Here is a 13,082-nt window from a genome sequence, read left to right on the forward strand (position 1 = left end):
GCAACAGACTCCTCATTCTTCGCCAGAAAAGAATATGGCTGCAAATGAACAAACCTACGACCAGGACCAAAAGCATAGGAACCCCTGTGCTGGAGGAGAGCATGAAGCTCCCTGACCTGACCCCCAGAGGCCAATGCCAACAGGAAAAGATCCTTAGAAAAACAATCCTCAACCAAAGGGCCCACTATAAACCGAGGAAGAGAGAGCACCCAGTCCAACAACCAGGACAGCTCAGGAGGCGCACTGAGCAGGCCGGAGGTGAAACAACGCACGAGACAGCATTGCGGAATGAAGCAGAAGTACCAAACACCAAACACAAGTTGCAGTGGCTCCGCCAACGCCACACAATACGAGGCGACAGTATTCAGTATAAGATGATGGTCCTGGAACAACAACGAAATGAAGGACAAGACAACCCCATTCAAGACAGAAGTACACCTACGCAGAAACAAGAAACAACAGAAAGACCGGCAGGAAAATTCATACTGCCGTCGAGACGAAGTACGCAGGTGGGAAACCATCAACTGAAGCCACCAGCACACCATACTAGTGATGATAGACCTGAGTCAGAAAGTCCAGACGCGAAGACTCGAGAAGAAGAGCGAACCAGCCACGTAACTGGCTGGACCAATCTGCTGAAAGAGGCGGAGCCGCAGGAACACTCTCGGGTTCAGACACCGAGCAGGCAGCGCCTGAAACCAAGGTTGGGCTGGCCACCAAGGGCCCAGAAGGACAAATCTCCCCTGGTAAGTCTCCAAGTGAGCCAGGACCTGGAGCAACAGCTGAACCGGCAGGAAGAGGTACAGGTAACCTTACTTCGCCCAGTCCTGCCTGAAGGCATCGACCCTGATAGCCTCACAGTCGGGAAAGGGCGTCACATATACCGGAAGACCACTCCAAAGCAAAGACTTCCACTTCCGGAAGCCCGTACATCCAGCAGAGCCAACTGAATGAGTCAGCATCGACCTTCCTTTTCATGGAGGGGGGAAATAAACCGAGACAGGCCGTCTGCCAGGACGTTGAACACCCCCCAAACGTGAACCGCCAGGATAGCCAAACCCCAAGAACTCGGCAGACAAGTCACCCGAAACGACCAGCCCCATAGAGCCAAGGACCACATCGAACCCCCCCACGATTCGGGCAATTGAACCATCGGGAAGCAGTCCGAATGGAGCCTGATCGTCAATCCACAACCGACCCAAACCCTCCCAAGCGACATCTACACCGCTGTGAACTCCCTCACCGTGCTGTGAGCCCGACGGAAGGACGGACCCCACCGTCGATGGCCGGCCTAGTGTGCACTGATTACAAAGCTCCAATCAAGAAACAATATATCCATGAACACATCGAGTGAGGGCTCGGGTAGGTGCCATGGTACTGAATCCAAAAAAACTTGAAGAGGAAGCTGGCAACGCAGCACCCTGAGCAAAGCCCCTGGAGGCCGAACCCAGCGATCGCGAGAGAGACTGGAAGGGACATACCCGAAGGAACCAGAACAGCTGATGAAGTCAAACCCAACCCGGTGGGTAGACCATTATGGCAAAGTTCAGGCTCCCACACAAACCCTCGAGTTTGTGTGGGAGGCTGAGGGTTAGACTCCCACACAAATGTCTCGTGACTCGGGAGCCCCCCCAGAAACAGGTGAAGGTGGGACCGCAGCTGAAGCAAGAGCCTCTGGAGGCAGAGACAAGGAAGCGGTCAGAGCGTCCCACACAAGACCCAGCCAAGACCAAATCTAAGAGGGAACCAGATGGGACTTCCCAGTTCACCATGAACCTAAACCCGGCAAGCTGGGAAAGAACCAAATCCCTGGCGAGCAGACACGCAGACTGGCTGGGAGCCTACACCAGCCAGTCATCAAGGTAGGCCAGAACCCGAACACATGAAAGTCGTGAAATTGTTCACGACTTTTGTTAGGCCAAAGCTAGAATATGCAGCGGTTGTGTAATGCCCATATCTTAAGAAGCACATCAACAAACTGGAAAAGGTGCAAAGACATGCTACTAAGTGGCTCCCAGAACTGAAGTGAAAGAGCTACGATGAGAGGTTAGAGGCATTAAATATGCCAAAACTAGAAGACAGAAGAAAAAGAGGCGATATGATCACTACATACAAAAAAGTAACAGGAATTGATAAAATCGATAGGGAAGATTTCCGGAGACCTGGAACTTTAATAACAAGAGGTCATAGATTTAAACTAGCTAAACACAGAGGCCAAAGAAATATAAGAAAATTCACTTTCGCAAACAGAGTGGTAGACGGTTGGAACAAGTTAGGTGAGAAGGTGGTGGAGGCCAAGACCGTCAGTACTGTAACCTCGCGATTATCCAGGATTCAAGCATCCGGAAAACGCCCTTATACGGCCAAAATCATGATCGGATAAAGTTATCACAATATCTGGCCAAAATGGCCACAGGAACCGGATAAAAGCTGGTTTGGCCGGATGAAAATTCGGCCATACCGTATTAATCCCGTCTGTGGCTCTAGATGCATGGTGGAGGAAGGGGTGGGGTGGGTGGGTGGTGTCGGGAGGGTGGGAGGGGAGCGTCGGGAGGGACCACCTGGGTACAGGAATTACCATTAATTTTAGAACAATTAATCACTAGCCAAAAACAAATGAAATAAGTATAGTAGTTTCACAGCATTATATGACAAAGAGTGGTGGGAAGATGGGACACCATGAGCGTAGCTCTCATCCTGTAACTACACTTAGGTAATTACATAAAAGACATAGATGGGACCACCATGACCCGGGTAAGGCATGTGAAAACGCAAGGTGCCAGATTCAAGCCGAACGGAAGGCAATGAAAGCGGCATCTCTGATTCCCAACAATAAAACCGAGCCAATCCCTGAACCCCAGATGAATCGGGACATGTTTATTGGCATGGATGGTGTGTGCAAACATGCCAATGGATGGTGTCCCTGGACCTTGAGTTCCAAGGACACCATCCAAGCATCTGGCTCCAACAGAAAACAGACCTGGGACAGAGTAGTCATCCGAAAGAAGGTGCAATAAACCCACGGGTTAAGACGGGACAGTCCAAAATGAACCCGAGGTCCACGCAGTCTTGCTTTGGAACCGAAAACGGACGGAAAACCCACCCGAGATCGTTTCGACCACACCCAAGCGAACCCACTCCAAGACGACCCAACCGAGCGCCGGAGAAGAGGCCTACCCAGCTAACCCCGAAACCCCTGAAGGAGGAAGGGCCACCCAACGCCACCGCAGGCCACAAGTAACGACCCAAAAGTCCCACAAATCATGGGACCAGGCATTTGCAAACAGAGCAAGCCCCCCTCCCCCCCCCATCGCCCTGTCAATGGGATGAACCGGCAGGAAGCCGGTTCACAACCAGCTTCACAACACAAGGTTCCTGCGAAAGGGCCAACGCCCTTTACGGGAACCCAACCTTTGCACAGAGCCATCACCGCACCGACCAGACGAAGGCAGGATCGAAACTGGGACCACTGGCCCACCACAACGGGAGGAACCACGAGTCCTGGCACAGCCCTTCCGGGAAGATCCTCCACGGAACCCCCGGAAAATCAACAAGTCCGATATGGCACGACAACTAGATGAAGCTGCCTACAGATACTATCTTGAGGTTATCTCGAGATGATTTCGGGCTTAGCGTCCCCGCGGCCCGGTCTTCGACCAGGCCTCCTTTTTGTTACACACCCCCAGGAAGCAGCCCATAACAGCTGTCTAACTCCAAGGTACCTATTTACTGCTAGGAAACAGGGGCATCAGGGTGAAAGAAACATTTTGCCCATTTGTCTCTGACTCCAAAGGGATCGAAGCTGGAACCTCAGGACTACGAATCTGAAGCGCTGTCCACTCAGCTGTCAGGTGCCCCTAGAACACCACAAACTCTGCAAACAGCACCGGGCAAAGAGGTGAAGAAAGCCCAAGCGCCAGGGCCCAAGCGGATTCCACAGAAGAAACAGCCTGCCGACACGCGAGACGGGAAGCAAAAAACCAGCTTTGAATGTAATGAAACGCCATTTTCTGGGTGAGCCCCGGAGGCTTCCTGGAGCTTATCGGGCTAATGTATGTTATGTTAGACCGGGACATTAGCTATGGAGTTCAGACCTACCAGGGACCAGTGTCATAACCTGGCCCCTTCAGAGAGGTTTCAGGGAGCAATGGCCCTGGAAAACCCCAATATGGTTGGAGGTTTTCCTTATCTGCCATCGACCGGGGTCAGGCACCCAGAAAGGTAGGCGTAACAAAAACCCCACATGGTAAAAAACTACAACAAAAAATCGAACACACAGGTAGAAACTCCCTACAATCCCAAGGAAACAATCAATCAATCAATTTACTGCTGCTCCAGTCGTCTGCGCAGCAGTCCCCTCCCCGGGAGGGGAAGGGGAGGAAACCTGGACCTCACCACACCGGCTGCCTTCAGTTCGGAAACTAGGCTTCAACCAACGCGGAAAAAAAACCTGCCGACCAGATGGGAGGGAGGGTAGCCAGGGAGCTTCCGGGGCTCGCCCAGAAAATGACATTTCATTACATTCAATGCTGGTTTTCTGTGGGGAGCCCCTACGGCTCCCTGGAACTACATACCCAAAGAGAAGGAATTAGGGACTTACCCAGAAGGCGGCGGCCACAAACTCCTCAACGCGAAGTCGAGACAACTGGCTGCAACCTGCGACCCAAAGCAACACAAGAACGCCGAGGAAGCAGGGACATTCACCAAATAACGGGCAGCCAGGACCCTGTTCGACTTCCAAAATCCACGCGCCCAAATATGAGCCCAAGACATGTTACCAAACACGGCAGCCAAAGCTGCAAACTTCCGAACGTCATGGGCGCGAGGATAGACCACAGGCTGGATAGACTTAATAACCCTGCGGACAACCTGGGAGACCCGAGCCCTGGAACAGGGAATGAGGGAAACCGATCAAGCCCAAAGCGCATTCCCAGCCACCCCAGCTGAAGCGCGCAGGTAACGGCGAAGTGCTGCAACCGGACACAACACATGATGCACCCCCGGCCGAACCAACCAAGCATCAATGACCCACTAACCCCTCCGGAAAGCAGCCGTCTCGTTCTTTGCCAGAAAAGATGGAGAAGGCTGCAAACGGACAAACCTAACCCCAGGACCAAAAGAGCAGAAACCCCTGCGCCGGAGGAGAGCATGACGCTCCCCAACCCGGCCCCCAGAGGCCAATGCCAACAAAAACAAAGCCTTGAAAAAACAATCCGGAACCGAAGGGGCCACCACAAACCAAGGAGAGGAAAGATAGGAGAGCACCTTGTCCAAGGACCAGGAAGGCTCAAGAGGCGCATGAGCAGGCCGGAGGTAAAACATAGCATGGGAAAGCTTATGAAACGGGGCGGATGTGACGTCCACCCCGAACGCTAGCTTGAGCGGCTCCACCAGCGCCGCACGATACGAGGCGACAGTACAGTATTAGGCATCATATTAGCCAGAAAATGGCAAAAAGAACAGCAGGAAACGTCATACTGTCGCTGAGACGAAGCTCTCAGGTGGGACACCATCAATGAAGCCACCTGATCACCATAGAATTGGTGATACACTCGCGTCAAAAAGACCAGACGCGAAGAGCGAAGGAGAAGTTCGAACCAGCCCTGTACCAGACCAGGCCAACCTGCTGAAAGATGCGGAGCTGCGGGAAACATCCCGGGTTCGGGCACCGAGCCAATAGCACCGGAAACCAAGGCTGGGCCGGAAACCAAGGCTGGGCCGGCCACCAAGGGGCCACAAGGACTACTCTCCCTGGGAATGTCTCCAACCGAACCAGAACCCGAAGCAACAGCTGGACCGGGAAGAGGTACAGGTAACCCCACCTCGACCAGTCCTGCCGTAAGGCATCCACAGCGAACGCCTCGCAGTCGGGGAAGGGTGTCACATAGATTGGGAGACGCTGAGACCACGCAGATCGCAAAGAGGTCCACATCTGGGAGACCGTACATCTGGCAGATCCAACGAAACGAGTCATCGTCGACCGTCCACTCCGTGGACAGGGGATGGAAATGTGACAGACCGTTCGCCAGAACGTTGAACACTCCCCGGACATGAACGGCACGGAGAGCCAAACCCCAAGAATCCAGCAGACGAACCACTCGAAGAGACCAACCCCTCAAAGAGCCAAGGACCGAAGAGAATCCCCGCGGTTCAGGCAATGAACCACTGGAGAACAGTCTGAATGGAGGTGAATGGCCGATCCCCGAGCGACCCGAACCCTCCGAAGTGCTAACCAGACTGCCGCGAACTCCCGAACCGTGCTGTGAACCCGACGGAAGGACGGACCTCACTGTCCCTGGCCTGCCTGGTGAGCACTGGTCACAAAGCCCCAGCCGAGAGACGACGCATCCGTGAACACATCGAGCGAGGGCTTGGGAAGGCGCCAAGGCACCGAACCCCAAAAACCCCGAAGAGGAAGCCGGTGACGCAGCAACCAACACAAGGCCCCCGGAGGACGAACCCAACTATCGCGAAACAGAAGGGACGTCCCCGAAGGAACCAAAACAGACGCCGAAGCCAAACCCGACCAGGCGGGTAGACTAGCACGGCGAAGTTCAGACTCCCGTACAACCTCTAGAGCAACCGCCGAGTGACCCGGGACCTCCTCAGAAACAGCAGATGGCGGTCCCGCAGCCGCAACAACACCTCTGGAGGGAGAGACAAGGAAGCGGTCCGAGAATCCCAAACAAGACCCAGCCAGGTCCGAACCTGGGACGGAACCAGATGGGACTTCCTCCAGTTCACCAGGAACCCGAACCTGGCGAGCTGGGAAAGAACCATATCCCTGGCGAGCAGACAAGCTGACCGACTGGGAGTCCCACACCAGCCAGTCGTCGAGGTAGGCCAAAACCCGAATCCCTAGAAGACGCAGACGGGTCACGACAACCCGGGTCAGACACGTAAAAACGCGAGGTGCCAGATTCAAGCCAAAATGAAGGCATCGAAAACGGTAAGCATGACACCCCACCACGAAACCTAACCAGTCCCTGAACCCCGGATGAATAGGAACATGCCAATAGGTGTCCTTGAGGTCCAGGGACACCATCCAGGCACCCGGCTCCAACAGAAGCTGGACCTGAGACAGAGTAGTCATCCGAAAGGAGGGGCAAGGAATCCAGGGGTTCAGATGGGACAAATCCAGAATGAACCTCAGATCCGCACAGTCCCATTTTGGTACTGGAAACAGACGGGGAAACCCACCTGAGGGACGTAGTCGTTTCGACCATGCCCAAGCGCACCCACTCCAAGACAACTTGACGCGCAGAAGAAACCTGCCCTGTTAGCCACGAGCCCCCCAAGGGAGGACGAGTCGCCCAACACCACCGCAGGCCAGATGACACGATCGAAAAGGCCCACAAATCGTGGGACCAAGCGTGAGCAAACAGAGCGAGCCCCCGAGGTAGCCCGAGTCTCATTACCAGCTAAACCCTGTGCCGAGGTCGAAACCCTCAGATGTTTTGGAGCCGGACACAGGGGAAGGTGCAGGAAGAAACATAGGGGAAGGACCAGGGGGCGCGGCAGGAGCCAAAGCGACTAACGCCCCAGGTCAGGGTCCCTAAAACCAAAACGGGGCAGCCTCAGGGCATCCGGGTGGGAAACCAACCTAGCGCATTGCAATAACCTAAACCTAACATGCAACGCTGATGCTGCCTGTACCCTAACAGGAACATCCTCAGAGTAAAACTGGAGCACAAGCAGAGAACATGACTTGCAGGACTCCAGGTCAAAGGTGTCGTTGACCCAACAGGCAGCATGACGGAGGCAAAACAGGTGACTGTCACCCTGAGACAAGGGCACAATGCAACCTTCAAACCCGCACAAGGCAGGCTGGAACTTGGGAGACGCATCCATGGGTCCCCGAGCCCCGACAGGGGTTTCCAGGGCCCGTAGGGTAACAACAACAGGAAGCCCGGGCAAGGTGTTGCTAACCGCTTAAGAAACCCAAACAAACAAGGGTTGATGATAACACTGAAAATCCCCTGGGACGTGTACAAGCACGGGGGCCTAGCAGAGGGCCACCAAAACAATATCAGGGGAACTATAGACCCATGAGGCAGAACCTCCACCAGGCAAACAAAAACAAAACAAAAGAAAAACCCCGCAAAAGTACACCGTCCCTAGAGGCAACAGGAACCGGTCGCCGCTTGGTGGCAGGCCGCGCAATCACCTTGACTCCCTTATCAGCACAACACCACTACCCAAGGCCAAACAAGGAACCCAAGCCCTAGCTGGCCCCAAGGGCGAGGCAAATGCCGAGCAGCAAGAACCCCTACGGGAGCGGTTCCCAAACGCCCCAAGGAAGATAACCCTGACATGCAGGGGCAGTACTCACAGGGCGCCTAGGGAAGGAAGCCCCTAAGTGCATGCAGCCCCGGCACTGATGAGGTACTCCTGGCCACCGCACACCACACAAAGACAGCAGAGAACGCCACACGAGGCAAACACTACCCAGGAATTAATTTGAGGCCAGAGAAGCATCTATCCCGGTTGACACTAGCTTACGAACTGAAGGCAGCCGGCATGGTGAGGTCTGGGCCTCCCCCCCTCCACCTCCCAGGGAGGGGAGGGCTGTGCGGACGACCGGCACGGCAGTAAATTGATTTATTGTTTCCTTGAGATTGTAGGGAGTTTCTACCTGTTTGTTTTTTTGCTGTAGTTTTTTACCATGTGAGGTTTGTTTTGTTATGCCTACCTTTCTGGGTGCCTGACCCCGGTCGATGGCAGATAAGGAAAAACCTCAACCATAATGGGGTTTTCCAGAGCCATTGCTCCCTGAAACCTCTCTGAAGGGGCCAGGTTCTGGCGCTGGTCCCTGGTAGGTTTGAACTCCATAGCTAATGTCCCGGTCTAACATAACATACATTAGCCCGATAAGCTCCAGGGAGCCGTAGGGGCTCCCCACAAAAAACAGCGATGCCACATCCCGCAGGATCAGCGCAAACAGCTTCAAAAAGTGCAGATGAAGCACGCACCGCCGAGGCCAACAAACCAGACCCAGGAGTGGCCCCAAGCGCCTCCACATCCTCCTCAAGCCAGTTTGAGGACAACTCGAGAAGGGAAAAGAATCGCAAGGCCGAAGCCAACAGGCCACAGGCGTGCAAGTCCTCGGCGACCAATGTAGCTGAAAGGAAAGTGACCTGCACATGAAGCTGCACCATACCAACATCCCGAGGAAAGGCAGGGGCGAACAAGCACACACTGAGGTGCTCAAACTTCACCCCACAGGAAAACCTGAACCACTGTATGAGCCTCGCACCACTCAAGCGTGCTGGACCAACAGAACAAATGCCACGCCTCCAACAAGAAAAAGGGGCAGTCTGCAAGCCAGGATAACTCCGGAATCTCATAACGATCAGAGTAGGGACAGGAAGCACCATACATGAAAGTATGAGGATCCATTTCGAAGGCATAATCCGGGTCGCACAGGAGGTAAGCTGCAATGCCCTCCCTGCACCACATGCGGAGGGATGCAGGAGGCCGAAAACCTCCGGAAAGATGGGGCCGAAGAATCCTTGGGATCACGGAACTGAACCCGGGAAGAGGTAGACACCAAATCCAACTCGTACGAGTAGGAGGAAAAAAGATAACCCCACTCCCTGTAACACCAAGCCCCGCTCCGAAGGTACAAAAACCTAACCGGGGTCCAATGGGGCACAAGGCCCTTAAGACAACCCCTTCCCGGGAACCTCCCCACGAGGACCCGGGTCCGAGCCACCCTCCAAACCCACCTCTAAAGAAAAGATAGGGGCAGACAAAAAAGCAGGAACAAAGGGGGCCCACTGGTCATACCCAGAAGCTCTCGCCGGAGGACCAGACTCGAATGCCTCTGTCTCCACACCAGAAGGAGGCACCCCAAAAACTGCCCGAGTCTCAACACAAACTAAACCCTGCCCCGACTTCGAAGCCCCCAGACGCTTCGGAACCAGAAGCAAGGGGAAAGGACCAGGACGTACAACAGAAGGAGAAGAACAAAGGGGTGTGGACGGAACCAAAGTCGAGGTGATCAATACCCCCAAAACCGGGTGCCTATAACCAAAGTAGGGCAGTCTTAGGCATCTGAGATAACAACCAACCTAGCTCATTGCAGCAAACTAAATCGAGCATGCAACGCTGAAGCCGCCTGCACCCGCACATCATGATTGTCAGGTCCGAGTGAACTGGAGTACGAACAAGCATCAAAACGTGCAAGACTCTGGGTCGAATGTGTCACAGTACCCAACAGGCAGCATGACAGAGGCACACCCGGTGAGTGTTACGCTGAGACAACGAGACAGCACAACCTTCAAACTTGCACGAAGCGAGAGGGGACCCAGGGGTGTCATTCATTGGACTACAGAGCCCCTGTGGGGTTTCCCAGGACTCTTAGTCATGGTATTCTGCTAAGGAAAGCCCAGGTAGGGTGTTGGTAACTGGTGCCCAAAACTACTGAACAAACTGCTAAAGCTGAACCCCCGGGATGTGTACACTCCCGGGGGCCTAGCGGAGGACCTCCATAGTACAACAGGTGTGATCAACCGAAAGCAGATTCCTACCAGGCAAGAAAACAAAAATAAAATAAAACCCCGCAAGAGGACAATGTACCCAGACAGAACAGAACCGGCCGTTATGTGAGGTGACAACTAGCTGCACAGAACCCTGTGCCCCAACCAGTGACAAAAACTACCCCCTACCCAGAGGCAAACAAGGGAACACAGGAACCTCAGCTATTTCAAGGGTGGTCAGTCACCGACCAGTAAAAGACACAATGGAGGAAGACCCCAAGGTGACTTGTGGAAGGTGGCCCCAAGGGCAGTACTAGGGAAGGGCACCTAGGGAAGGGAACCCTAGGAGCATGCAACCCAAGTACTGAAGAAATATACTCCTGGGTCATACACCCCTATAGAGACAGTACCACACCACAAGGGCACAGAACTGGAACAATGCTATAGCCAGAGACACACGACCGTTGACAAGCACATCAGCCGAAGAACTGGAGTGTGGGTAGCCAGCACGAGGGTCTGGGGCTCCCCCTTCCCCCTCCTGGGGAGGGGGGATTACATCATGCTCATTTGCTTGTTTTCATTTACGGAGTTTTTCCCACTAGTTTGGCTTTCAGTAACAATGTTAACCAGAATAGGGGTTTGTTTTTGGGTGCTTACCTTTCTGGATACCTGACCCAGTCGATGGCAGACATAAAATGTTTCCACCACACAAAGTTTCTATAGGTCATCCTCGTATCTCTCTGAGGGGACCAGGTTCTGGCTCGTGGTCCCCAGTAGGCCTAGAACTCCATGCACATCGATGCCAAAGTCTAATATATCCATATCAGCCTGGATAGCTCCAGGCAGTCGCAGGGTCCCTCCCCCCCCCCCAGAAAATAGGGTACTGTAGCAAATTTATGGGATAACAAAAAGATATCTGGCACATTGCATTGAAGTAAGAGGTGCAATGATCAGGTAACTGACATTGCCTCGCCTCTCAAAAGTTATGCGAACTTAACATCAAGTGTTCAAATTTATCCTATCTATACCTTAATTAATTCATTCTTGTATTTTTATTGTATTATAGTATATATATATACCTCTCTCTTATTTTGATTGCATTAATGTGTATCTTTTTACATATGCATGCAGAAACTCCCTTTTCATTTATTTTTTTAAGTCGGTAATTTGTAATGAAATCAGATATGCCTTATAGTATCACAGAGATTAGTTTAACTACTGTACTACCATGATACTGAAGGCTCATAATATTCTCGCAGTACTGTAGACAATGTAGTTTACTATATGTATACTTAAACATAATGAACTAATTCAACCCGACTCGCATATGCCCGTTTTAAATATTTGGTGCTTTTCTTAGGGCAATTGCTGCACGAGGTTAGGTTCGGTTAATTAGGTTAGGTACGGTTAATTATGGAAGGTTTGGTTGATTATGTTAGGTTAAAGAGGTTATGCAATGAATTCATTCACACACTATAAAAATATTGCAGGCTACCAGTATACTGGCAGCCGTGCACGATACTAACAAAAACGTTTTAGTAGAGCTCCCAAAGGCATATATGGAACAAATAGCCCGTGCAGTTTTAAAACTACACATTTGCATGACAACGTTCCCACTTTTTAAGTTCGTGCACTATCTTAAAATTGTGAAAAAGCATACTATTTCGAAATTGCGCAAACTGCAAAATCGAGTGACGTACAAGCACCATATATACATTCCTGAAATATCACATGCAGGGAAATGCCATATCAGCTCTCATATCTAAGCACACAGGGAAATTTCAAATACTTCCCCCAGACTGCTTCACTCCCTTGAGTATTCCATGTGGAGCCTCAATGACATTACTCATTACTGTATTCATTTTTTGTATATAGTGATCTTGACCCGTGTTCTTGGCAACGTGGCATACCCAGCACTATATAACACTACCCATTCATGTGCCATGAAGAAAGCATAATGTACTGTCACTGCACAACATACATAATAACTTAAGCAATTCATTGTGAACCTTCAAAAAGGGTGCTACTTCATAGTCTCGATCAACCCATCACGGAAACGATAGACAAGATAAAGCAGTAACTGACAATACGTTGTACTATAACACAAAATTAAACGTGCGTATTTCAACATTGTATTCTGCTCAACACTTGATTAATACATTGTATTAAATACGATGCTTTGAAATAAACAAGAAATGTTTTCCAATTTCACTATCAAATTTCAGACACTTATGGGAATGATACACATAACACGTACAGCTCTAGTCAGCCCTTGGACTTCTGTCATAATCTGCTCATACTCTAGTTTTCCTTCGGCTTCTCTTTGTTGCAGTAACGCTATCTTTTCCTGAAATTTTCTTGGGCTTGGCGTCGCCATTTTGCACTAGACGAAGAAATGTTTGTTGTGTTCCAATATTGTCTCAAATTCCATTTATCCTAACAATTACAACTCTCCATAAAAATAGCAATTCAATATTGTGGCAACATTTAGCAAATTACATCAATTTACATTTTATACTTAAAGTTCTTTCGTTTATATTTGTCAAAACTTTGCATAAACATATATAGATAATCTTAAAAACGGATACAATAGTGCAAAAT

The 13,082-nt window shown here is 51.5% G+C and overlaps 1 protein-coding gene across 6 annotated transcripts in view; it reads right to left on the reverse strand.

The window, feature by feature from the left end:
- LOC123773761 (alpha-protein kinase 1) overlaps positions 1 to 12,887 on the reverse strand; it is a 183,420-nt gene extending 170,533 nt beyond the window's left edge. For all 6 annotated transcript variants that reach the window (XM_069312345.1, XM_069312342.1, XM_069312341.1 and 3 more), the window contains exon 1: positions 12,739 to 12,887. In XM_069312345.1, coding sequence (XP_069168446.1) covers positions 12,739 to 12,858 — 120 coding nt within the window. In that variant the 5' untranslated portion in view covers positions 12,859 to 12,887. The remainder of the gene's footprint in view (positions 1 to 12,738) is intronic.
- Between the last annotated feature and the right edge of the window lie 195 nt (positions 12,888 to 13,082).

Source organism: Procambarus clarkii, chromosome 72 (genome assembly GCF_040958095.1).
Source record: "Procambarus clarkii isolate CNS0578487 chromosome 72, FALCON_Pclarkii_2.0, whole genome shotgun sequence".
NCBI lineage: Eukaryota > Metazoa > Arthropoda > Malacostraca > Decapoda > Cambaridae > Procambarus > Procambarus clarkii.